Source organism: Ambystoma mexicanum, chromosome 5q, assembly GCF_040938575.1.
Source record: "Ambystoma mexicanum isolate Mex_15411 chromosome 5q, UKY_AmexF1_1, whole genome shotgun sequence".
NCBI classification, from domain to species: Eukaryota; Metazoa; Chordata; class Amphibia; order Caudata; family Ambystomatidae; genus Ambystoma; species Ambystoma mexicanum.
Genome location: NC_090933.1, coordinates 81,611,900 through 81,639,545, shown reverse-complemented (window position 1 = coordinate 81,639,545; position 27,646 = coordinate 81,611,900). Strand labels below are relative to the sequence as shown.

At 46.9% G+C, this 27,646-nt stretch overlaps 1 protein-coding gene across 4 annotated transcripts in view; it reads left to right on the top strand.

Moving 5' to 3' along the window:
- Window positions 1-27,646, top strand: part of TMEM245 (transmembrane protein 245) — a 956,632-nt gene that overhangs the window by 43,482 nt on the left and 885,504 nt on the right. For all 4 annotated transcript variants that reach the window (XM_069620553.1, XM_069620551.1, XM_069620552.1 and 1 more), the window contains exon 2: window positions 1,560-1,677. In XM_069620553.1, coding sequence (XP_069476654.1) covers window positions 1,560-1,677 — 118 coding nt within the window. The remainder of the gene's footprint in view (window positions 1-1,559; window positions 1,678-27,646) is intronic.

Below are 27,646 nucleotides of genomic sequence, written 5' to 3'. Positions count from 1 at the left end.
AATTCATGCTTCCCGTAAAAAGAAATTACACATCTGCTGTTGGAAATAACTATTTGATGAACCTGGATGTTGGGCAGGAGGAACACAGGTAAATGGGAAGGTGGTCTGACTGAGGAATTCTAGTGGTGGTGGGTGATGGGGTGGGGGCAGGGGGGGGGGGGGTGGGGCTCGAGGTGGCCTGTAGCCAGGGCCGGACTGGGAACTAAAAGAGGCCCTGGAAATAATTACTGGGGACCAAAAGAGGCCCTGGAAATAAAGTTTTAAGTGGCCCCATATGACACATTTTCAGCAAGCCCAGTGCTTTTCCTATGAGAAAATTTGGAAATAACACAGAAAAGAGGTCCAGGGTGCAGAGGCCCACCGGGAAATCTCCAGCGTTCCCTAAAGGCCAGTCCACCCCTGCCTGTAGCTCCACTGCCAAGAATGGGTGAAGGCTGGGCCGGCATGAAATGCGTGGGTACTTGTGGATTCCGCCTGTGTGTTCAGCCTCTGGATTGGCCATCTCTCTCCTGCAGGTGCTAATATATAATGTAATCATAGAGCAAAGCGAGCTCTGAGAGCTAACTACTGTGTATGCTATTGCAATAGGCCTGTAGATCTACGGACTGGGTGAACTATTGATCGCTACTTTGCCTGAACTAGTTTGCTTTTTGTATTCAATTATGTAAGAGGAACGAAAGTAGGAGACTAAGCAGAGTGGATGGGGTAGCTGGCAGAGAACTGAGCAAAATAGGTAAAATATTGTAGTTTGTGGACATCTTACTTCCAGGGTAGCCGGTAAAAAGCAAGAGGGTGATAAGATGCAATGTAAAAGAATTTGGAGTCGGCTCATGGGCTAAGCACCAGTTGTACAAATGCATGCAACCAGCAGATCAGAGTTTTCCATCAAAAGCATTTGGCCTGTCGTCATGTGCATTTCCAAAAGTGTTTACTCGTCAACATGATGTACTAAATGAAATCTAGTTCATACTATGAGATTTAGATACACAGGCTTAAACTTTACTGAAAAACATGAAGACAGAGCAGTGCGCGACAGTTTAAAAAAAATAAAGATAATACATACTGATCTTTGCCAAATCGAAATAGTTAGCTTAATAAAAGTATCATCCTGATTACTTTGGGTTTGCAATTATTTGAGAGACTTTTCTGTACATGGGCATTTGGCACTTGGAGGAGAGGATTACTGATGTACTCTCTCCCCATTAGCGTCTTTTGAACTTGCAGTGGACCGAGAAAAGAGGGATCAAGAGTCCTGATGGCAAGAGAGGAATGCAGGGTGAGCTGTTTCATTGAACAGGGAAATCTAAACCGCCAGCTGGGCTACACAGGTGTACATTTAATTAGCAAACCTACTGAATTACTTAGCAAATTGCTATGGAACACTGTGAATTGTTCTGTTAAATCCGCATGGTGGTTTGATGCTCCAAAGTATGAATAAACAAGCAGTGTTTAAAATGTAATCGGTCAAGTTGCACAATTGGCGTTTTCTCCAAAATAATTGCATTCTGCCTTCTTTCAACTTGCTTACATTGCATGTTTGTTTGCTTTCTTTTTCCCAGGTATGGACATTAGTGGCTGCCTATGTGTTGGCAGTATCTTTCAAGTGGAATGCAAGCACAGAGCGATATCTGAGGGCCTTCTCAATCCCAGTCTGGATGGTACTACTGTTCCATTTGGGTGAGTGGCTTTCTTTTTTTATTTGTAACTTTTTGTTGCTCATCTAATGAGGAATACTTTAAGGAATATTAATGGGCTCCAAGATATTGTAAAAACTTGTTCTTTTAGATTTGTCACTGTGTACTGGCTTCATAGAGTGCAGGGATCTCCAACCTTGTGTCTGAGAAGTGTAAGGTTTATATATCTCATATGAAACCGAACATATTGGCATTGAGCCAATTGCAACACAAACTATGACTGCAATGAACCCAACATTACGAACAAGGCATGGTGAAGCACAATATTAAATAGTGCCCGATTTTTTCCAGTTTATACCTTCCAAATGCGCTGAAGGCAAACCTGGCCTCTGCACCTAGATTAGGCATGACTCGTGTCCAATGGCTTGTTTGTCGTTGATTTGGTTTTACTGGATTACCTCCCCGAATGGTCGACAAAACCAGTTGAACTCGCTACAATTGTATTCTTCTGAAACTGGCCTGACTATCAATATAAATAAAATGAAGATCATGGTATTTCAATATGGGCGAAAACACCAATAAACATAACTGGAAACTAGGCACCAAGACTCTTGAGTTTCTTAGCAATATGACTATCTTGGCATACTATTGACAACCGACCCAATTGGAAGCCACATACGGAGAAATTAAGAATGAAGGCATGGCAATAGCTAGGTGGATTAATGGCATTTGTCCGGCAACAAAGTGGTAATTCTTTTGAAGACAATTATTGACGTCTATAAGGCTAAAATTCCCCCGTTAATTTTCTTCGTGCAGAAATATGGGTGTGAGTTCATATCTGAACTAGAGAGGTTGGAAGGCTATTCGCTCAGAACAACCACTGGGAGTCAGTTTAGGATTCCGATTGATTACCTAGAGATGGGGTTCATACTTAATGGCATCACCACAGTAACTAAAATGTGTCGGCTTATTTTAAATTGGAGGTTAATTAATTCTGACCCTGGTACTTTGATGAATTATATTGCTGTATCACGTTATGATAATGAATCGTATTGCTGTATCGCATAATTACGCTTAAGTAAGCTTGTGAAATACATTGCTTGCGACGATCATGGTAGAAGGAGGCATCAGGTGCAATTGCATCAATATCAACCCTACCAACTTTATATTCACACGACGCCTGAAAAATATCACAAAAAACGTTCTAGACCCTGAACAAGTCTTAACTAATCTGGCTGGAAAATCGTTAAGCAGAGAATGTATAGCTTAAAATATTGGAAGGTAATTATTCCACATACCTCAAGGAATTTCCTGCCAATTCCATTGTAAAATACTGTTTAAATATCAAATTCAATGCTGTTAATTTATTGGAAGTAGTGGGAGCTACAGAAGGAATACATAGAGATAAACGTTCTTGCAGACTTGTGGGGATAATGTAATTGAAATTGCTAAACATCTCGTTTTAGATTACGAAAGCCTTACTACTATATGAACGAATACTGTGTCAGCTAGTGGATACTCATTTTAAGTTTAATGAAATACATTATAATATATCGGAATTATATTTTAGTGGCAACAAGACCTGGATGGATTACTATAAATTATGTACTTGACCTTTTGTGAGTCATTATATTTTACATATCTATTTTTATTGTTTTACATTTTATATTAATGTATACAAATACTTTACTGGCTAAACTAAATAAATGAACATTTGTTTAGGTGAATTTGAAAAAGTTCATTTGACATTGTCTATGTTTACAAAGAACAAGGTCCTCCTCCTGCCCTCCAACGTCCCATCCCATGGAAGTGATTTCTGCGGCAAATGGTACATTTTAAAACCAATTTGGACAGCAATGTTGGTTCCAATGGTCACAACTTGGAGCATTTACTGACCATTTTAGAAAGGGGGTCGGTGGGGGCTGGTTCTCCTCTAAGAACCTTTCAGGTTCTTATGTCAAAATGTAACACATGGTCAGTAACATTGGCAAAATCTTAGTAGAATTTACAGACCATTTAACAAGGAACTGGGCACCCACAACAAGACCTTTCTAGCAATGTAGACCCACTTTATCACAAAACTTTCAATTGGTCTCCCTCCACTGGGTTCGGACCAAATGTATCTCATTTTCCAAACTTTCTTTACTGTATCAAAATCGAAGACTTTCGACTGTGCAGGATTTTGCTTGACCCGTTGCAGGACCACTTCAATTCACATTTCTTTGTTCTCTTCTTAATACAACCCTTTAACTTTCACTTCTGCCACTTCTCAGCTGGATACCTTAGAGAGACTTTCAATTGAGCACCCAGGCGGTGCTGGACCACTCTGTTAAAGGTATTGTATCTTGCTTTTCAAAGTTCAAACTTTACTTGGATCTTTTATCACACACGTTTTACCAGTGTTCATTCCAGCGCTCGCCATACAATGTTGCTTCTTACAACTTAGGCTTCATCACAGACCTTTCTTGCATCGGTCTCCCCAACTCACCGGCTGTGTTGATTTCACAGACGCTGCTTTGTGCTTGGAGCAAAGGACGGTACCATGGCTGCTTCTTCTTCCCGCCTTGATTAGTGATGTGGCAGGGCCTCTGACACACAATACAAGATTCTCTAGCCTGTTTTCCTGGTCTTATGTTGTCCAATCTCAAAGGCTCTTGAAAGTAACGTTTTTTTGTCACAGGTCAAGGGAACTTCCCACCTTGCGATTCCCCTCCTGTTTAGCTGTCTTTCTTCTCTGCTGATTCATAACTGCTGTTTCCTTGTGTGCTTTGCCTCCCTCAGAGTGTGCTTTTGTACTACATCTTTTATCCGTGTGGGGAAGTTTAATGGAAGTCAGGTGTGAGTGGCGGTCAGTAATTGCCCGACCTCGCCTGACCATTGTATTGGGACACATCAGGTATACTGCTTGGGTGTTAGTCTGTTTTCTCCCAGAGCGGGCTGTCCATGTGAATGTGTTCGTGTAGGAGTTCTACATATCCTACCTGGTAGGATGGGGTAAAGGTGTTACAGGGAAGGTGATACTGCGTCTCGCCATCAGGTGTCCCACTCCCTGAAGACCCCTCACCAAGGTGATCCTCCCGCACTGGTCCACCCCCAGGAGCTGGATCCATAAGAAATGGCCGTGCCCTGGCCACCTGGATGACAGATCCCTGGGCACTAGTGGGTGAGACACCTTCTGGTTTCTCACAATATTCAATGGGCATTGGTTCTCACAATATTCAATAGGCATTGGTTTGACTTAAGATTCAATCTCCCTTCAGCTCGATGTTCAACATTCATTCGTTTTACATTAAGTAAAGTGCCCAGTACTCAGACTTTCGAAAACGTTCTTCCTGAGACCCCAACCACTCTGATACAAAGTATTCCTTGTGCTTCAACAATCAGCAATGGAAATGGTTTTGAACCAGAGACTTTCGAAAATGCTCTCTGAGACACACGACCACTCCGATTCAAAGTATTCTTCAATAATGCAAATGTTCAGGGATTCACGCACCGTTTCTCATCTGACAGAAACTCTCTGGTTGCTTCAATAGAGTTCCCAGCAGCACAGCGCATACAGACTTCAGCTTTTGCTTTTAGGGGTCCAACTCCTGCTCCTCACACTCCTGTGTCAGTTCCTCAACACAGGGGTCCTGTCAGCTCCTCAACACAGGGGGATGAGTACTGCTGCTACATGGGGAAAGAGACAGCCACACGGCGCTCTTCTCTGCCTGCTACATGGAGCCCCAGCTCCCATGCCACGCTTCCTGAGACCACCACTCTCTGCAGTCCCCAGCGTCTCGGTGTACTGCACACAGCAAACCGACCCACAGCAGGTTTCTCCAGTGGCTCACCTCTCTTCCAAAGTTCCATGCTGATCGCACAGTCCTCCCTGCTGCTCCTTCCTGTGTTGCTTTCTCCTTCTCATTTTATACAGCTGCAACACTTTCAACAGGTTGCAGGTGTGTTTTCCCAATTAAGCTTGCCTGACCATGATTAAGAAGGCATTCCTGAATGTGTCAACACTTTTCAGGGATCTTCTTCGTCCCAGTAGTAAAGTGGTGAAATGGCATAGTGTTCATTACTCTCGGCTGCCCCTTCATCTCAGTACTTCAGTGTCACATAAGGGGGAATGAGGGAAGCTGACTTACAATAACCCATAAAGGTTGAGGAAAGGTTAGGTTAGTCGTCAATAGGGAAAGGGGAATACCATGTCTTGCCTGCTTTCTTCTTACCCCTTTTCTTCTTTACCCTTCTTATGGTGTTTCTATAGTAATGCCAAAATTGGGCTATTTCTGGGTCAGCCAGACAAGGAATGTAACACCCCATGATCATCTCTGTGATATGGTTCTCGCTGAAATGGTAATGTAGAATATTATGTCTCACCTGAGGACCTTTTAATTCCCACTTTCCAAGGATCTTCCACCCAGGTGATCCTCCCTCGCTTCTCCCCTCACAGGGTCGGGATCCAAAAGCGATGGCCTTTTCCTTGCCACCTGAGAAGGGAACCCAAGGGGAATATATGTGAGAACGCCCTCAGGTTTCTCATAGGCTGCTAAATGTATTTTTCTGATGCTTGTGAATCTGCGTAGAATCACATGTTGTGCATCTAGTCTGACATCTAGTGGTAATCTCAGAGTTTTGCATCTTTCTTTCGAAGATCGAAAGGGGACGTCAACAAGGGCGTGTCTCAACACTATCCTTAACGTGACGTGTAGTGTACCCAAAATCCCTCACGCACCGAGGTCCCTCAGAATTAGTTTTTTTTCGCCCAACTTGTTGGTCGCCTTATGCAGAGCTCGCAAGAGTAAATATTGCTTACTATAGACGACCGTAGGTCGTGGGACAAGTCTCCCACGGTAGCCTTTGCTCTGAATTGGAGGCCATCAACCTTTCGGCAGAACCTTCAGGCTTCCAAATGCCAGTCCCTGGCAGACAGGTCACTGGCTCTGTTATGGGAGTTCACACCCTCGGCGACGGGGGCACACACGCAGCACAAAGTACTAAACACACAACCCCCAGGATCTCCACGATGGACACGTTGAAGAAGCGCGCAACACTAACTGGGCCGCCGAAAACTTCGGCGCCTCAGGAACCTCGCGGTCCGGCACTCTCTACGCAACCGTCTTCGCGGCATGTCACTGGGCATTACTCTTCAAAGGGCGTTCACACCAAAAAAGCATACCCTCCCCGAAACACCATCCAAGGGCGCTCGAGCACCCAAGGCTTTGTTGGAATCGACAACCTCGACGGCGGCGTCAGGCGCGTCAAAACCTGTCATTCAGCTGCCGAAAATCTGCAAGAGTCTCACTTTAATTGGCTGCTGCTGCTGAACACAAGGGAATCCCCTCTCGTCGAGAGGAGTATTCAGAGGCCCCTCTGCCTCTCTCAAAGGCCTTATTAGGGGAAAAAAAACTTGTAGGCAAACTTTTCCACCTCCAGACACTTCTGCATCTTCCCTATGGACTAGGGAAAGATTTGAAAATGATATGGACAAAATGGCCCAATTAATGATTTCTCAGATAATTACATCACTCCTGAGAGACCTAGGGAAGAGGACTCCTACCCCTTTCCACAGAAATTGAAGAAACTTCCCGTCTCTGTACAAGACCACCAGGAGGATATCCTAGATGTCTCAGAACAGGAGAGACCTATGAGGACATGGATCCGTTTGCTCAGGACACTGCTGACCAAGATCCAGATTGGGATCCGGATCAGTCGGGGGATCAGGGCCTTTGGCTATCACCTACATACACCCTGACCCCGGACACCATTTGTGTAGACCCACCTTCTTCACGTCCACAATGGGAGTCGTCGCCTGTGGCTGACCAAATGTTGTTCAACGCCCTTTTGAAGAGGGCGGACAATCATTTTGAGATCATTCCATATGAGGCAGTCCCTGACTCTGACTTAGTTGAAAATATCCTCAAGAAGAAACCTTCCACTAGTCAGACGATTCCCTTGCTTATTTCGATAAAAAAGCGTCTCGCTCCTTCTTTATCACTGTCCCTCACACGGGCAGTCAACCCTCCGGTTGAGAAATTGTTCTGCCCATCTCCTTCCGACCCCTTGTACATACAGGGTCATGCCACACCGGACTCCCTGGTGGTTACAACCATTAGAAAGAGGGCGGGGTTCCACTGTCCACGGCGGAAGACCCTCCGGATAAAGATTGCAAGAAACGTTATGCCCTCAGGAAACTTATCACTACCTCTGCAGCCTATTCAACCAGGATTGCAAACAATATGACTCTCCTGGCTAGCTTCAGTGACTTCCAATGAGGCCTACTTGAGGAAGGCCTTAAAGAGGCCCCAAAGCCCATGCGATCACGCCTGCTGGCTGTCGTGACGAAGGGCAAACGGGTGACGCACAATATATTTTAAACACTGGACGCTGCAGAGACTGCTGGACTCACTCTAGCCTAGGGGACTCTACTTAAGAGACACGCCTGGCTGAAGAAATCGTGTTTTAAACCAGAAACTCGGGCCTCTTATTAATAAACCGGTCGAAGACTCCAACCTCTTTGGTAAAGCTGTTGATGACTCCCTGGAGACTGATAAGGAGCACAAAACGCTGAAATCACTTAGCCAGATCACAGCCAAGCCCTTCCACCAGTGTGGAGGCTCTAACTCCCGCCATTCCTTTCATGGAAAATCTTTCTCCTGGTCTCCCCATTGACAGTATGACTCTTAAAGTACTCCCTGTTCCTCCGGCCAACGCTTGTCCGGTAATAGCTGGTACCATCAGAGAGGTCCTCGTAGAGGCAGGAACTCTACTCCAAGAGGCTCCCCGGACTCCACCTCAGTGACTCACCGATTCGGGTCCTCTCCTGCGCCTCCCCGGTCGGGGGTCGCTTGTCATCATTTTTTCACGTTTGGGAGGGGATCACATCAGACCAGTGGGTGTTGAAGACCGTTGCACACAGCTACTGCATCAGTTTCACCGACCACCTCACTACCACCCACCGAAGAACAGACGCCTGTCGCCAGCACACCTGCACATCTTACTGGAAGAGGTGCAGCTCCTTCTGGAAAAGGGTGCTGTAGAAGTCGTCCCCATTCACTAGGTAAACGAGGATTTTTATTCAGTGTACTTCATTGTACCCAAAAAGGATCTCGCCATGCGCCTTGTGTTGGACCTGCGCCCAGGGAACAAGTATGTAAAACCTCAAAATTCAGAATTACAACACTGTAGGAGGTAATCCCACTGTTGCTGCAGGGGGATTACATGGCCACATCGGATATGAAGAATGCATACTTTCATATTTCAATGTTGCCAGCGCACAGAAAGTACCTAAGGTTCATGCTAGAAGACACCCACTTTCAGTTCAAAGTTCTTCCCATCGGTATTGCCTCAGCTCCATGGGTGTTTCACAAAGGTATTGGTGGTAGTAGCTGCTCACCTGCGCAGGCAGTCCATCCCAGTCTATACCTCGCCGATTGGCTCATAACAGGGAATTTGTAAGGAACATGCCTAACAAATACCCAGAAGAAGGTAGATCTCCTCTTCAGCTGTCATGATCTCTGCCTCCAAAAGGTCAGGGTTTTCCCAACTCCCTTGGAAGCAGATCCATAACCCAGGTTCCGAGGGCCAACCAATCCCAATTGGGACCTTTTGGACCCAGTCCTGGCGCCAGTGGCACCAGGCTCATAAATATGCCCAGTCCCAGCGCTGGAAGCGCCGGGCTCATAATGCTTGGGTGGACTTACCTGCAGCAGACCATGCTGCTTACTTGCCTGCCAGCTGAGCCTCTGATCCTCTTCTGTTTGGAACTACTTTTCCTGTTGGGTGGGGCAGGAGCCACTCCCTAGATTCAGAACACTGGAACTCTTCTGGAAAGCAGGAACTCTTTTCTTACCAAGGCGTGGCTGTGGAAGGAGACATCTAAGCACTACAGGAGGCTATTTAAACCACACCCGGTGGATGAATCTTGCTTTGCGTTATTCTGCATCCTCTGCAGCAGAACGCTCATCGTGTCTTCTGCATCGGATCCTTTGCCTAAGGAAAAAGGCTTACCATCCTGAATCCAGTCTTCAGCAACACCTATAAAGACAAGAAAGAACAGGTTAGCATTCCGGCGTCTGAAAGACAAAGGCTTACCTACTCTTCGTGCGCTCCGGAGGTCTTCACACTGCATTCCGGCATCTGAAAGACAAAAGCTTACCAACTCTTCGCACGCTCCGGAGGCCTTCGGCGCTGCATCCTGCATCTGAAAGACAAAACAAGGTGCGTTTAAAGACATTGGGGAACTTTAATACTCACGTGCCATTACTCTAACCCAGTGGGTATTCCGGCACCCTGCAGCCGCTCCGAACTCGTACCTGCAAAATAAAAGACAGTTAGAGCGCATCGTGAAGCAGGCAACAAGCGCTTACTTACGTGCTTCCAGGCGCTTCTATTCATCACACGGACTCCATCTTCAACTCACTTCAGCCCGTCATCCGCCATCGCCGGAACCTGCAAAAACAAGAGACATCATTACTAAAGATTTTAAAGACAATTGAATTACTCGAAACTTACCGTTCGTGCAGTAAACGACGGACAGCAGTCCTCTGAAGTCAAGAGGCCTGCGCTACCGATCCAGTGAAGAAACTGGTTACAGCACCCTGCCCCGAGGCAGATGGAGAGCTCGGCATTCACTTACCTAAGGTGAGAGCGTTAACCTTTGGGGGTCTACAGGAGAGCAAAAAAGGGAAGAGATAGGGACACCCCAATCACCCCAGTTCATTAATCCCATATTTTCTATCTGCAGACATCTTACTCTTGAAGTCAGGCATACAGTGCACAGAGGTCCAGCCCAAAGAGCCAACCGGGTGCTACACATCACCTTTGAAGATACGGTAGTCGCCCAGTCAAGACCGGCGCCTCTGCGAGAATCAGGTGAGCGTTACATCAGCCTAGGGTTTTTGATCAATGAGAAAAAGTCCAGTCTATACCCCAGCCAAGTTGAACAGTTTCTCGAGGCTCCAATTCAGACCAAAGACGGCCTCGTCTTTCCCTCCAATGAGAGGGTTCAAAACATGCTGTTCCAGATCCCTCACTATGTAGCCAGTCACGAGGTAACCGTTCGTAAGGCCATTTTACTGTTAGGGATGATAACCTCCTGCATCTACCTAGTGCCACACGCTCGCATGCCCATGCGCCCTATGCAAGAGTGGCTCTCTAGCCAATGGTGACAGGCCAGCGGACAGTGGGACGATCTAGTGGTCATCTCGGCAGCTCTCGTTCAGTCTCTGTAGTGGTGGGTCAAGTGAAAACCTTCTGCAGGGGAAAACCGTCACCACCCCCGCAGTAGAAGCCACTCTCACTACAGACGCATCTCTGACGAGGTAGGGGCTCACTTCCTTCATCAGACGGTGTGGCCCCCAGCGGTAGCATGCAATCACATAAACTTGTTGCTAGCAGTGTTCAAGGCCCTGAAGGCCTTCCAAACACACCTCCAGGGGAATACCGTTCATGTCCTCATGGACAGTACTACGGCCATGTATTACTTAAACAAGGGCACACTCACTCTATAGGGCTGTCCAAACTGTCCCAGAACATACAGAAGTGGGCTCTCAAACACAAGATGTTCTTCCTGTCGCAACATGTTCCAGGGAAACTCAATCTTCTGGCGGACGTACTCAGCAGAGACTTCCCTCTACCCATAGAGCACGAGTGGCGGCTACAAGAGGACATTGTACTCAACGTCTTCGCAGAATGGGGCTTCCCAGATGTCGACTTGTTCACCACTCTGGAGAATGCCCAATGGCCAGATTATGGCTCCATGTACCGCCAGAACCGCTCCAAGGGGGAACGGTCTCTGGATAACATGGTGAGGGAAATTTGTCTATGCTACGCCCCCCCCCCCACCAGCCCAATTCCCCTGCTGAACAGAATAGTGCACAAGATGCACCAAGAGCCAGTCAGGATGATTCTTGTGGCCCCCCCAACCTTGTTCTCCCATCTCATGGCAATGTCCGCTTCCCCTCCCGGGAAGCAGCCGTGTCCTTACAACATGCTGTCTCGAGACCAGGGGGTAAAACTACATCCATGCCCTCAAACTCTGAGCTTAGCAGACTGGCTCCTGATGTTATAGAGTTCGGACACCTCCAACTCCCTCAAAGATGTATGGACATACTCAGAGAAGCACGGACACCTAACACCAGGCATTGCTACTCCAGCAAATGGAAGCGCATTGTCATCTAGTGTAATGGCAAGGGCATCTATCCTATTGAAGGCCCACCTAAACATATTGTCCTGTATCTAACCCACCTGTTAGTCAGGTCTTGTGTTCAATTCTCTAAAGGTCCACTTAGCTGCACTTTCGGTGTGCACCATGTCCCATAACAAGGTTTTGTGGTGGAAGATTCCAGTAATCAAAGCATTTATGGAAGGGGTCAAAAGGATCCATCCCCCCATTTCCAACCCAGCTCCCGGGTGGGTCCTGAATGATGATTTTACAAGACTAATGGGGCCACCCTTTGAACCAATGCACAAGGCTAGCCTTAAAGCACGCACCTAAAAGACCGCCTTCCTAGTGGTGATCACCTCTATAAGAAGAGTTAGTGAACTGCAGGCCCTTTCAGTTCGGGACCAGTTTGTCACGATTCACAAAGATAAGGTGGTTTTGCACACATAGCCACTCTTTACGCCTACATTTATCTGTAAGTTCCATGTAAACCAATCCATAAAACTACCCACCTTTTTTCAGAACCCCACTAACGTGGCGGAAAGAAGCCTCCACACACTAGATGTGAGGAGAGCGGTTATCTATTATCTAGAAAAGACAAAGCCACTAAGAAAAACAAACCATATCTTTGTTTCAGTGGCAGCTGGTAGAGAAGGGGACCCTGTCTCTAAATCGGGTATCTCGAAGTGGATCGTAAACTGCATCACACTGTTTTACACTCTTGCCAAGAGAGATCTGCCCTTTACGCATAGGGCACACTCTACTCGAGGCACACGGGCTACCATAGTATTCATTGCAAAGGTTCCTCTTGAGTCCATTTGCAAAGCGGCAACCTGGAGTTCTGTACACCCCTTTACACAACACTACTGCCTAGATGCACACTGTAGGTTAGACAAGCGGTGGACAAGCAGTGCTAAAACATCTTTGTTACTGTTCTTCACACATCACACCACCATCTCTGGGTACTGCTCGCTAGTCTGTGCACAGCATGTGATTCTAAGCAGATTCACAAGCATCAGAAGACCTGCATTACTCGGCGTAATAGAATTTCTGATGATTGGATCTGCTTGGATTCACATGCGCCCACCCTTCCTCCCCTCGTGGAGTAGAAGGAACATGGACATCTTACACCTTCTCTCTTCTGTAGTCGCTCATACTGACTATAAAGCGCCCTCACGGCAGAAAAAACATTCCAGAGGGACCTCGACGCATGAGGGATTTTGGGTACACTACACGTCACGTTAGGGATAGTGTTACAGTCACGCCCTTGTAGACATCCCCTTTTGATCTTCGAAAGAAAGATGCAATAGTCTGTGATTACCATTAGATGTTGGACTATGTGCACAGCATGTGAATCTAAGCAGATACAATCATCAGAAATGCTATTACAGTGAGTAATGCATGTCATGTGGCTCTGACGCTAATGTCTGCCTTACCTATGCAGCTGCTAAGGCGAGGTGGCACAGGGTCATGCTGGGGTGTGGGGGAAATGGCTGTCAGCAGGCTTTGTCCATACGGGCATTTGACTTCAGGCCAAAAAAAATCAGTGTGGCCCACTTTTACAGTCATGTGTGGGCCTGATTTAAAAGTTCACATGGAACACTTTATTTTTTATTTAAATGTTCATTTATGTGGGTGTTATGAGCATGAGCTGCTCGCACACAAGCATGCAGCACAATTAAAAACTATTTCTGCCCTAGGCAGCCCGGCTCATTGATGTCTTCATTTCCTGGTTCCCACTCTCTCCCACCACCCCCTGATTGGTAGTGCCTTTGTGTGCTCAAGGCCTACTGGCCCACAGTGAGTCCTGTTCGCCAATTTGTGCATGGCACAGCAGGTGAGAGCAGCTTTGGTCCTCCGTGGCCTGCGTTTACTTTTTAAATGTAATTTTCCCTCAGCGCTTCAGTGCTGTGGTTTCTCCTGTGCCTCCATTTCCTGGTTCCCACTCACTCCCTCCCTCCCTCCCTCCTTCCAGCCCGCCCACCACCCTCTGATAGGCTACCTCCATGGTCTAAACGTTCCTTCCCAGGGCAGCCCTCGGCCCGTGCAGCCCCACTGCTAAGGGCCCCTAAGTCAAAGGGCAGCTCCCGCAGAGGCGGCTCCCGACAGTGTCTGCAGGTGTCAGCAGGGGTAGCCAGCGGCTAGCCGTCAACCTGCAGTGACTAAGTAAGGTAGGAGTAGCCTGGGTTAGGAATAGAGCCTCCCTCTATATCCTGAAAACCTGGCCATATAGCAGACTCGGAGACTCAAGTGTGGTTTTCCTCCATTATTTAAATTTGCATTATGAAAGTGTTAAAACTGAACTGTGAAGCCTAGGCCTTTTTTCCCACTTACAGGACTCTCGGACTTGGATATGGTTTTCGTCAGTTATTTAAAATTGCATTATGAAAGTGTTAAAACTGAACTGTGAAACCTAGGCATTTTCCTTGGGGACACTTCGCCCAGGGGACAGGATTTCAAACACCAGCATACCAGGAGACGATCACCACGGATGCCTCTCTGGTAGGTTGGAGGGCTCACACCGGATGTCTACATGCCAGAGGTCTGTGGCTTCTGGAGGAGATGGATCTGTACATCAACATCCTGGAGCTACGGGCAGTGTTCTGGGCCCTCAAGTCTTTCTTACCGCAAGGATGTTGAGGATCTTCACGGACAACGCCACCATGTTCTATATAGGAAGCAAGGGACAATCGATCCCGAGCGCTCTCCAAGGAAGCTCGGGGATTGTGGCACTGGGCCATCGGCCAGGGGATGTTCCTTGTCCCGCTACACCAGCAGGCGTCAAGAACACCACCACAGACTCCCTCGGCAGGGAACTGCGCACCTTCGACGAGTGGGAACTTCGTCAGGATCACGTGGACCGTCTGTTCGTCGAATGGGGCAGACCCCCGATCAATCTCTTTGCCACAGCGACCAACTCCAAAGGCCAGAACTGTGCCAGCAGGTTCTGCCAATGGAGGAGCTTGAGGGACTCGCCCTCCTTCAGGTGGGAAGGTCTGTTTCTGTACGCCTTTTCCCTGTTTCTTCTCCTACTACATGTGATCAACACACTCCGTGTCCGTGCAGATACTCATCGCCCCGGCGAAGCCAAGGCAGATTCGGTATCCGGACCTACTCAGCATGTCAGCATCGCCTCCAGTCAAGTTGTCAGTGCTTCTGGATCTGCTCACCAGAGAGGGAGGCGCAATCCTTCATCACAACCCAGGATCCCTGAACCTGAAGGCATGGCTCCTACAGCCTTAGAGTTCTGGGGTTATGAGATGCCAGCGAACTGCAGGGAGGTCCTCGCCAAAGTGCTACAGCCATAAGTGGAAGCATTTTTCTACGTGGTGCCAGTTGCAGAAGATTACCCTTTGGAGGGTCAGGGCCCCACAGATTCTTCCATACTTGCTTTACTTGGCAAAAGCTGGCCTAGCTCACGCATCCATCGGGGTATACCTGGCGGCCATCTCACGCTACACCAGATCCCCGGGAAGATCCTTGCTGTGGTCCCACAGACTCATCAGGGAGTTTCTCAAGGGGCTTTTTCGATCTTTCCAGCTGGTGAAGGCGCCTGCCCCGGCATGGGAACTCAACGTGGTCCTGACGAGACTTATGGGGGTACCCTTCGAACCTATGCATCAAGCCCCACTCAAGTTTCTCTCGTGGAAAACTGCGTTCCTCATGGCCATCACCTCAGCCAGACGAGTGGGTGAGGTTCAGGCTCTGTCCTACAAGCAGCTGTATCTGACTTTCCACGAATCGAGGGTGGTGCTGCCTACGCAACCCTCTTTGATGCTGAAGGTTCTGTCGGAATCACCTCAAGGAAGCTTTGGCCTTACCGGTTTTCTTCTCGAAATCTCCGTCGCTGGTGGAGCATACATTGCATTCGCTGGATGTTTGTTGTGCCTTGAAGTTCTACGTGGCATGCACAAAGAGTTTTCGGAAGACTTTTGAATTGTTTGTGAACTTTGGACCTGTGACTAATGTGAAAGCCTTGTCCAAGGCTTCCATCTCCAGATGGCTCTCCAGCTGCATCATGCACTGTCATTGGCTGGCTAACCGGCCCCTGCCGGGCTGCCAGAGATCCCACTCCACCAGAGCGATCGTTGCGACCACAGCGTTCCTTTCTGGTTTAGCCCTGGCTTGACATCGACAGGGCTGCGACCTGGAAGTCCACGGATACCTCTATGAGGTTCTACTGTTGTAACGCTCACCTGATTCCCGTAGAGGCGCCGGTCTTGACTGGGCGTATACCGTATCTTCAAAGGTGATGTGTAACACACGGCTGGCTCTTTGGGCTGGACCTCTGTGCACTGTATGTCTGACTCGAAGGGTAAGATGTCTGCAGATAGAAAATATGGGATTAAGGAACTGGGTTATTGAATGTCTCTCTCTTCTTCCCTTTCTCTTCTCCTGTAGAACCCCAAAGGTTAACGCTCTCACCTTAGGTAAGTGAACACAGTGCTCTCCATCTGCCTCGGGGCAGGGTGCTGTAACCAGTTTCTTCACTGGATAAGGGGAGCAGGCCTCTTGACTTCAGAGGACTGCTGTCCGTCGTTTACTGCACGAACGGTAAGTTTCGAGTAATTCTAATGTCTTTAAAGTCGTTAGTAATGATGTTTCTTGTTTTGCAGGGTTCCGGCGATGGCGGATGACGGGCTGAAGTGAGTTGAAGATGGAGCCCGTGTGATGAATAGAAGCGCCTGGAAGCACGTAAGTAAGCGCTTGTTGCCTGCTTCACGATGCGCTCTAACTGTCTTTTTATTTTGCAGGTACAAGTTCGGAGCGGCTGCAGGGTGCCGGAATACCCACTGGGTTAGATGTGGAAAGGAGTAATGGCACGTGAGTATTAAAGTTCCCCAATGTCTTTAAACGCACCTTGTTTTGTCTTTCAGATGTGGGATGCAGCGCCGAAGGCCTCCGGAGCGTGCAAAGAGTTGGTAAGCTTTTGTCTTTCAGATGCCGGAATGCAGTGTGAAGACCTCCGGAGCGCACGAGGAGTAGGTAAGCCTTTGTCTTTCAGATGCCGGAATGCAGCGCGAGGCGTTGGTGACAGCCGATTGACGAGGTAAGTGAAGAGCTGTCACTGAAGACCGTAATGCTAACCTGTTCTTTCTTGTCTTTATAGGTGTTGCTGAAGACTGGATTCAGTATGGTAAGCCTTTTTCCTTAGGCCCAGGATCAGATGCAGAAGACACGATGAGCGTTCTGCTGCAGAGGATGCAGAATAACGCAAAGCAAGATTCATCCATCGGGTGTGGTTTAAATAGCCTCCTGTAGTGCTTAGGTGTCTCCTTCCACAGCCACGCCTAGGTAAGAAAAGAGTTCCTGCTTTCCAGAAGAGTTCCAGTGTTCTGAATCTAGGGAGTGGCTCCTGCCCCACCCAACAGGAAAAGTAGTTCCAAACAGAAGAGGATCAGAGGCTCAACTGGCAGGCAAGTAAGCAGCATGGTCTGCTGCAGGTAAGTCCACCCAAGCATTATGAGCCCGGCGCTTCCAGCGCTGGGACTGGGCATATTTATGAGCCTGGTGCCACTGGCGCCAGGACTGGGTCCAAAAGGTCCCAATTGGGACTGGTTGGCACTCGGAACCTGGGTTATGGATCTGCTTCCAAGGGAGTTGGGAAAACCCTGACCTTTTGGAAGCAGAGATCATGACAACTGTGTTGATGGGGATTCCAGGGAGCAGTCAAGAGTCAGCCAGGCAGTGCTACGCAACCTGTTCGCTTGAGGCGAGTCTGTTCCAGGGGTAATTGTTGATTACTTCTGTTGAGCCATGCCACCTCTTGTGGTTGTGTAAGGTGTAATGCTATCTATTCGTTATTCACGAGCATGTAAATCCATGCCAGACCCTATGCTGGAGAAGGTTTAAGTTACCTACATGTAGCTATTGTTCTCCAGCATGGATCTGGCATGAATTCACATGCAAACCCTTCCTCTGGCCCCTCTGCAGTTGTTCTTGTTCATACTGCCACTTTACGTGCTTACCAAATTTGAAGATGGCTGCCAGAGGGAGGGTTTAGGGAGAAGACTGTCATTGGATGGGGGGGGGGGGTGGACTGGGGGAGGGAGTATGACCAAGAGGACAGTGGTTGGTTTAAAGGAGAAATATAGTTTTAAAGTGAAACTGTTTTTCCTTTTACTGAGGATTCCCAGCCTGACGATGGGGAATATTCAGGAGCATGTGAATCCATGCCAGACGCATGCTGGAGAACAATAGTTACAGGTAAGTAGCTTAAACCATCTTCATTCATGAGTAAACCTATAGCGGAAGTTAAGGAGATCCTTCAGATTAAAACTCTGCGTACCTCCGTATATCATCCACAAACTGATGTATTGGTAGAACGATTCAATCAAACTTTAAAACACACCTTAAATAAATTAGTAGACGCAGATGGGAAGAATTGGAATATTATGATGCGATGGGCCATATTTGCCATTAGGAAAACGCCTTGCTCTTCTACTGGAGTCTCCCCATTCATCTCTTTTATGGGAGAGTACCAAGATATGTGTTAGACATGTTAAGAGAAACACGGGAAGAGAGAGCTACCTTACCTTTATCTCAAACCGCTCAAAGATTAAAATAACTTATGGCAGCAGTTTGAAATATAGTTCAGGCCAATTTGACCAGACCTCGGGAACATCAGAAAGAATATTATGATAAAACAGTAATAACATCTTTTTCTGTAGGCCAAAAGGTATTTGTTTTACTTCCCTCGTCCAAGAAAAATAAATGGTCTCTAGGTGGCATGGCCCTTATGAGGTTATTGAACAAACCGGACCTTCCCAACTATCGAATCTCACAACTTGATCAAAAGATTAAAACTTACATCATATTAATCTCCTTATAGAATGGAAGGAAAACTCTGTTCAAAACACTTTAGTGATGTTAACCAGTTTAACTGAAGAGAAAGATACCAACAAGTTAATCTCTCCAGACTTAGCACAAAACCAAAAGCAAGATCTAATAGACCTTCTACAGCAATTCCCTGACATATTTAGAACTGAACCAGGAAAAGTTAAGGGGATATAGCATTCTATTCGTACACCCCCAGGGAAGATTGATCACCAAAAACCTTACAGAATCCCTGAGAGTAGAAAGAGAAATATTGTAGAAGAGTCAGAAGCCATTTTGGAAGTTGATTTCATCGAGCCTTAGCAAAGTCCTTGGTCTTTTCCTGTTGTGTTGGTCGCTAAAGGTTAATTAATTGTAACCATTTGATAGCTACCCCATGCCTAGGATCGATGATCTTTTTGATAGGTTGGGTGATATCATGTATCTTTCCACCAGTGACTTAATAAAAAGATATTGGCAAGTCCCAATTAATCTAGTAGATAACCGAAGATGGCCTTTTACACCCCTATATATTTCAATTTAAGGTTTTACCCTTTGGTTTACATGGGGCTCCGGCCACCTTCTAAAGACTGATGGACCAAGTTTTTAGAACATATGTCTTCTTTCATGAAGCTTATATTGGTGACATTATCATTCATAGTAAATCATGGCAAGAACATATGTCCCATTTATATATGGTGACTCAGAGCTTAAGAAAAATCGGACTCACTGCCAGGACAAAGAAATGTTATTTCACTAGATCTGCAGTGAAATATATAGATCTATTTGTAGGGAATGGATTGGTTGAACCACAAACTTAAAAGGTTACAGCTGGCTAAGAAACCCAGAACCCTAAGACCATCAAAGAACTATGGGCCTTTCAGGCCTAGTTATTAAAGAGGATTCATCCATAACTTTGCTTCCATCACTTCCATTTGCACAAAAAAGTTTAGAAACGCAGAACATTAAAAACGTAAATGGTGCACTGAAGACCAAGTATGTTTTGATAAACTGAAGCATATCTTATGAAATGAACCTGTCTTGAAGGTGGCAGACTTCAGGAGACCGTTTATCCTACAAACAGTTGGATCACATACTGGTCTAGGGGCTGTTATCTCACAATGCCATGTTGGTATAGAACATCCTGTCCTCTATATTAGTAGGCAGTTATTTCCTTGATGGAAGAACTACGCTACTTTGGAACTTGAAGCCTTAGCCATTAAGTGGGCTGTAAACTATTTAAAGTACTATCTCACGGGTAGGACGTTTTGCCTTTTTACAGATCATGCTCTCCTTAAATGGTTGAGCCTTTGAAAAGATACCAATGCCAGAGTCATGGGTTGGTTTTGGGGATTTACAGCCCTATTGTTTTTCTGTCACACATCGGAAAGTGAAAGAACAGGGTAGTGTAGATTTCGTTTCTTGATTCCCAATAGAGACTGTGAAAACCAGTGACCTTGGAGGAAGGGTATGTGATGAATCTAGTGGAATCCTTCCTAAGATCCCGACATGGGGCTCCTCTCATGTTGCCATGGAAAGGCAGCTGCCACCTGACCCTGGGGGGTGGTATTATGCTGGAAGGTCTCCTAGGAGGGGACTCATGTAAGTGGGAGTGGGACACCTCTCTAAATGATTCCCCTAATATTCCTTAAGCCCTAATAGCTTATTTTAAACAAACTGACACTTTTGACATAAAAATAGCCAATAACTTCAAATCCCATAATGCTTGTAGAACTGGGACGAGGAAGAGCGACTCAGAGTTGATGAAGTATCATGAGCGGTCAAGTTGTTGGGATGGGAAGCACCTGAGTGGGACCTTTAAATATATAAATAGATTCCAGGTGCAGGAGGGAGGAGGAGCTGATGGTGTAATTGTGGTGGTAGCAGGACGCTGTGCAAGAGACGCTCTAGATGCAGAGGAAACGTGGCCTTGCATAGAATGTGCAGCGGGAAGTGGCTCTGAAGGATGCTACAACGTCTGGCAGATGAGCTACCAGCACACGGTGGACAGCTGTCAATGCTTCCGTGAAGGACTACGCAGACCGCAGCAGTTGCATTGGAGCTCGCAGATGCACAGAAGGCCCCAAAGAGACCTGCAGCAACACCAGCAAGTCGGATGGAGACGCAGATCATAGTAGTGAGTTGGCCTGAAGCAGGTGACCCTGAGGTGTTCCAAAGGAGAACGCTAGGTGAAATTGATCATTTTGAATACCGAACAAATGAACTAAGGCAAACTGGGCGCAACCCTCCAAGGGATACAACTTGGGTGGGTGATTGTAACCCGCATTTCCAGCAGCCAAGATGCTACACAAATATAAAATAAAGACCGCAGAAGCAAAACCCACATTGTATGAGAGACCAAGAGAGAATTGTAACCTGCATTTCCTAAAGCCAAGAGGCGAGAAAAAGAAATACAGAAACAATACCAATTTGGGCAGAGCTGTAACCCATCTTGTTAAGAGTCAAGAGACTATCAAGAGAAGCAGTTACCCACTTAGAATACTGTTGTGGACGACTTTGGAACAAGCAATACCACAGAGTACATTTGTAATAGTAGGAGTTTTATCCTGGAAGGCGAGTATACCAGAAAAGAAGATGATTTCACGTACTGTGATTGTGGTAAAGAGGTGTGTTGGAAAAGAAGTGTTAAATCCATCACTATGTCTTCTTAAACTGTTGCATTTCCAGAAGGTTTTTCCTTTTAAAGAAGAAGTATGATTGTAAAGCTATCCCGACTGAAGTGTTTCTTTTGAAGAAGGAAGATGTGTTAATAATTGCTTGACTTTTGAGAAATAACATTTATCCTATGTTATGAACTTGTGTTTTGAGGAAAATACTTTAGTTTTGCCCAGCAAGCGACACTGGAAGATTAATAATTGGTCTGGGTTGTGAACAAGCCTTTGTAAAGAACGATATTCACTTTGCTAAGTGCAACAATCTGTTGCATGGAAGAGACCTTTGGTGCTACGTTGAATGGAACTTTGTTATTGCACAGAACTTTGCTCATGGTTTTCCTGACCGGATCCAGGGGAAGGGAGTCTGCCCTGGTCCCAAGTAGTATTTTCTAAAGCTTTTGAGTTTGAATTGTTATCTTGTGGAACTCAAGACAGCCAAACAAACACTGTATAATTGTATATTAGTGTGAGGAAATGACATCTTGTGAGAAAACTCTACCTTTGTGTCCGTCTCGCATCTGACTCCTCACACTGTATGGTCTAGATACTAGGCGCCTAGGCTCTTCGCACGTGACCCTGGCATCTACAAGCGGGCATGCTTCTGAATTATGCGGCAACATTGGCCATTGTCAAGTACCTATTCTTTGGAGTGTGTTTTCTGAGGGGTCTTCTGGGTAGCGTTTGTAGCAGGGCAGTTGGAGGAGTCCACTCCCTTCCACCCTGTGAGAGTTAAACCTCAGGGAAGGTCGGGGACAGATCTCTCCAGACCGCGGGCACACCTCCTGGATTTATGTAGTGAGGAATTATATAGTGAGGTGACAGTGCAGACACTGAACCGGCAGGTTAGATGATTGGTAACAAGTTAACTCGGGAGCCAAGTGAGTTACAAGAAAGGCAGAATCAAGTATAGGAAAAAAACTCCCAAAAGCAGGTCCAAAGTGACGGCACTGTAGACCAGCCAAGAGAAAGGGAGACAACAGAACAAGGAGCTGGATTAGAGCAGAAAAGAAACATGGGAGGAGAGCGGGACGCAAGGCCGTGACATGGTGTGTCAGAGGTGTTGCAGCGTGGCGAGGGAGCCATGCTGCAGACACCTGGCCATGTTGAGGCCAGTGCCCGTTCCCCTGGGACGTGGGATGGTTCCATTAGGGGCAGTTGGTGAGACCCTGGCCTCAATCTACAGATCCAGAGGACCTGCTCTCCAGCACCGTGCTACCGGTGTGAGTTTCAGACAGCAAGAGGGAGAAACTCAGTAGTGTGCGGTTGGCTGGAGCTGGAGGAAAAAGTAAGGAAAGATGCGAACAGTGTGTTAATCGGAAAGCAGAAAGAAAGTGACAAAGACCAGAGAAACAGTGCGCTAGTGGCGCGAAGACCAGGAAAGAAAGAAAGCATGAATGAAAAGGGTGCAAGTGACCTGAAAACAGGAAAGAGGAGGCAAGCAACTCGAAAGCAGGATAAACAAGAGTGGAAAGCAAAGAGGGTGCAGTAACCTGAAAGCAGGGAAAGGGTGCGAGCAACCCAGAACAGGAAAGAGGGTACGAGCGACCTGACATTGAAAAAGGAAGGTAAAAGAGTGCGCAGCCAGGTGAGAAGAGTGTGCCAGGGGCACAGCAAAGCAGGAGTAGTATGCAAAAGGCACGATAAAGGAAAAATAAGGTAAGTATGCACAGAAAAGTGTAAAGAGTGAAGGAAGGTGCAAGGGTGCAAAAGTAAAGAAAGGTGGAAGAGAAACTAGAGCAGAGTGGAAAAGGCACAAGAGGAGTAAGATGCCAGAAGAAAGATTCAAAGTGTAAAGAGAGGGGCCTGAAGTCAGAGTGGCCGCGCAGGTGAGGGGCAAAAAGCCTGGCGTTTTCAAAAGTCTTGGACACTCCCCCATGAAAGAACTATCTGTTGAAAGGTACATCCTGACAAGGTGAACTTTTATTTGAGACCAGAGGGGCTTGAGCTTGGGAAGAAAACCCTGCGAGTCCCACAAAGACTTTTTGAACTCTGCGGGAAAGGCCTAGACTTGGGGGGTGGGAGGGGTCCTGAGATGCCTAACAGGAACTGTGTCCTTTTGTTTGGAAAGGGAAGGATTGAAGCTTGGGGAAGGTAACCCCCAAGAGACCCGGAGACATTTCGAACTTTGACATACTGCAAGAGCCCTATGTGGATGGTTCAGAGGGCACCCCTTTTAAGTTGAACTATTTTTTTGGAAACTCGTAGAACTGCACCTGATGGTAAGGCTATCTGAAACCAGTCTTGGTTTGCATTTTCTTTTGAGCCCCCATTTTTTCTTTAAGAAGACTCCCGATCACGTTTTATCTAAGAATGAGGGCAAGCCGCGGTTGTGACACAGACAGATTATGGTTTGGACTTAGACATCGACGGCCCTTAGAAACATCAGTTGAGGGAACAATCCCTTTAGTTGGGACCAGTTAGGCATTCCACCAACCCAAGAAAGTTATTCCATAAAGGTTTTCAAACTGTTTTGAGTATGTGTCTCTCTTGGTAACATGCCTGCCTCACAGCAGGGAAATCGCACCTTAACACATAGGGCAAGTTTGGTGTTCGACCATCCTGACATTTAAGTTTAATAAAACCTGTTTGTTTGAACTTTGAATCTTGCTTCATGATGCCTTCAAAACAGGGAAACGGCACTGTATATTTGCTTTGTCGACTACAGCAGTGCTTTCGATGTGGTCTAAACTGATGGGATGGGGATTGCACCACATAATTCATTTAATCAAATTCTTATATACCAATACTACTGTCCAAATAAGGATAAATCAGGATGGTGCATAATTCATTTAATCAAATTCTTATATACCAATACTACTGTCCAAATAAGGATAAATCAGGATGGTGCTTTGGGCCCGGCGATGAACACTAATCACGCTCTAAAACAAGACTGCACTATGGATCCAGTCCTGTTTAATGTAATGGTTGATATGGGAGAATTACTAGCCAAACTTAACAACTTTTCTCCCTGTGCTGGAGCCAAGCCTTTGGTGTGGCTCTCATGCTGATGACATTGGGCCTCATTATATCTCTGGCGATAGCCGTGCCGGTAAAAAGGGCACGCTGCCGCCGGAGTAATGCTTTTTTGCCGGCGCCTGGCAATGGGGAATCACTGGGGCATTACAGCCCCGGCGGTCCCTGAAGCCAGGCGTCGGAAAGAGTCACTCCCCATTCCCATTCGAGTCCTATGGGGAGGACGGATGCACCGGCACTGTGTCCAACAGTGCCGGTGCATACGTCAAAGTCTGCGAGCGGGTGCACCTGCACGCAGAACTCGGAGTATGACGATCCGGTAAAAACGATGCCGGTAGCTTACCGGCACCGTTGTTACCGCACCGGCATACTCATAATGAGGCCCATTGTCCTGCTATATCGCACCAAGGTTGGGCTCCAATGTAGCCTTTTTAGCATTAAGTTAACTTGCGGAAGAAAATGGGTTAGTAATCAATCGTGCTAAGACAAAAATGATAATTAATTCCAGCAGAATTAAGTCTCAATTTATGCATGGAAATTGAACAGGGAACCCATTGAATCTGTCAAGAAATATACCTACTTGGGTATCCCTATTACAAATACTCTCATATAGATATACTACTTGCAACAGTGATGGGTAAGATCCCAAAAAGAATCTCTGCGCTAAAAAGGTTCATCTCATATCGGGCAGATATTCTATAGAGGGACTCTTAACGTTATACAAGTCCAGCATTGTACCCAGTGCCCTTTACTCCCTCAAAATATTTACTTATAAAGCTACCACATGGTTGTCGAAGTTGGAAGGTAGACTCTGGCGACCCACACTGGGCTTTTTCCATGCCACAGCTACGGAGGCAATTAGGCGTGAATTGGGATTGGCTTCTATGATGGTACAAAGAAAAATTGCGGCTGGTATCTTAATGCTGAAAATGTTGTTTACTCAGGAGAAAAAGCATTTCTTATATTTCATCTTTAGTAAATTGTTGGTGAAACAAACTCCTGCTAGAGCAATACGTCTATGGATAAAAGAAGTCAGAAAGTTCTTGTTGAAATTAACTTTGAAACAAGCTGTCCTAGAAACCTTGGGGTCAATATTAAAGAGCTAAAAGAGAAGGCCCTTGTATGGGACAGGGATAACAATATGTGCCAATTATGACAAAAGTCTATTTTGAGCAACTATATTAGACAAAGCTTTAGGATTAATGAACCATGTTTTTTATTTAGTTAATATTAATACCAGAAGATTCATTTTACAACTTTGCCTCGAAAAACAACCAACTATGGCCTGCTTGGGTGCTTGAGCTCAAATTCCTCTATGTCAAAAAATAATTTAGAATCTGCAAGAGGGAAGTGGAGACCTTGCGTCACTCGTTAACGGGAATGATAATTTATCACCAGTTTTTCTGATGCTTGTTAATCTGCTTGGAATCAAATGATGTGTCCGACATCCAGTGGTCACTGCTGAGTATTGCATCTTGTCTTTCGAGAATCGAAAGGGGACATCGACATGGGCGTGCATGTAACACTATCCCTATGTGACATGTAGTGTACCCAAAATCCCTCATGCGTCAAGGTCCCTCAGATTGGTTTTTCCACCCAGCATACTGGTCGCCTTATGTAGAGCCCGTCCAGAGACATTGCTATTGTTATCCTTCGACCTTTGGGCGTATATTATATTAAGTGATTGAATATTATCCTACTGTCACTTCCACCGACAGCTGTTTCCAGATCTCCGCCGAAGCCTGTCCATGGATCTTCGACGCACAGTTTTCCAGTCAGCGCTGCTGACCACGTGGCTGGACCTTCTGGCTGACCTACACAGTAGGCAGCGTGTGGTCGGGGTGGAAACTTCCCTTTCTAAGAATGCCTTTTTCTTTCCTCTTTGTTCCTTGGGTCTTTTCGTCACTATTTATTTCCTCAGCTATGGAGAGGACTCCATTTAGGTTTTGTCCTTTGTGTAAGGCCAAATTCCCTTGGAAGGATAAACACTGTAAGTGTAATCGGTGTTTGCCCCTTAATCAAGACGAGACGGTTTCTGTGGCTTGCAAGCTCCTGCATCCGAAAACACTAAAGGAGCGCTGTGTTAAGCGGTGGGCGGCCTACGGAATGTCGCAGGCCGAGTCTAGTTCTCCCGCTGCCACAACCGCCGACTGTGACGAGGGGCTGAGTGACGAACAAGCCTCAGATTCGGAGGTGATTGACCTCTCGGTGCAGCATTCACACTCCGCGTAGTCTGTCCCCGGCCCCGCTAGGCACGACTCAGCTCCTGCTATGGGGACTGTACGCCCCGGCGACAAAGACACACACGTTTCACACACTAAGAACACAACCCCAGGGACGTCTTTGACGAAAAGGTCGAAGCGGTCCATCGCGCCAACGGGCACACTGAGATCTTCGGCTTTGCCCTCTGATCGTTAGGATCAGCAGCATTCCCCGCAACTGCAGGTGCGTTTTACGACCAGGCCCTCTAAAACGAAGGGCGCTGCCCGCAATATCCAGGAGTCCGTCGAGACGCATCCGAAGAGAGTGTCCACGGCCGAGAAGGCACCGGTTCTGCTGAAAGTAACCGTACAATCGCAGGCCCGAACTTTACAACCTCCCGATTCTGAGGGGATTAACGAAAGCATTGTTGGGATTATTTAGGCGGATGGTCAGAAGCAACGGTCCAAGGATTCATCAAGACCCAAGGACAAACCCAAGGATCCGTCAAAATCCAGGGATGGGCCAAAGGATTCATTGGAACCCACGGAGAGGCCCACAGACAGAGAGACATGTCAACCGTCGGTCCCCCGAAAAGACTTTTCGGAAGGCACTTTAGGGATTTCTACGACATTAAAGGAGAAATCTCGATTTTTGGTGGCAGAAGATCCACTACAGGAGCATTTTCCAACCCTGGATCCCTCTGGTTCATCTATTTCAGTGGTATTCAAACTGTGGGTCGCGACCCCCTAGGGGTCCGCGGGTGCATCCCAGGGGGGCCCTGAAGCTCAGCATGAAAAAAGTTTTTTTTTTTTTTTTTTTTTTAGATTGGAAGAAATGGGCAGGGGTGGCCCACATGGGCGGGCTGAAGCATGAAACTGTCTCAGGCAACAATGAAAAAGTGGCCCACAGTTGTAAATGGATATTCATTCCTTTAGTCACAGACTGGGCCTCATTACTACTATGGCGGACCAGTAACAACGGTGCTGGTAAGCTACCGGCACCGTTGCTACCGTTCCGCCATAGTAAGAGTTGTGCTCGTGGGTGCTTGACAGCCCCCGCCAGGTCTGACCTCAGCTCGTCGGATGCACCGGCACCGTTATTAACGGTGCCGGTGCATCCGAGCTCCCCCTTCCCATTTGAGCCATATGGGGCTCAAATGGGAATGGGGATCTACCGGCACCTTCGAAAGGGCAATT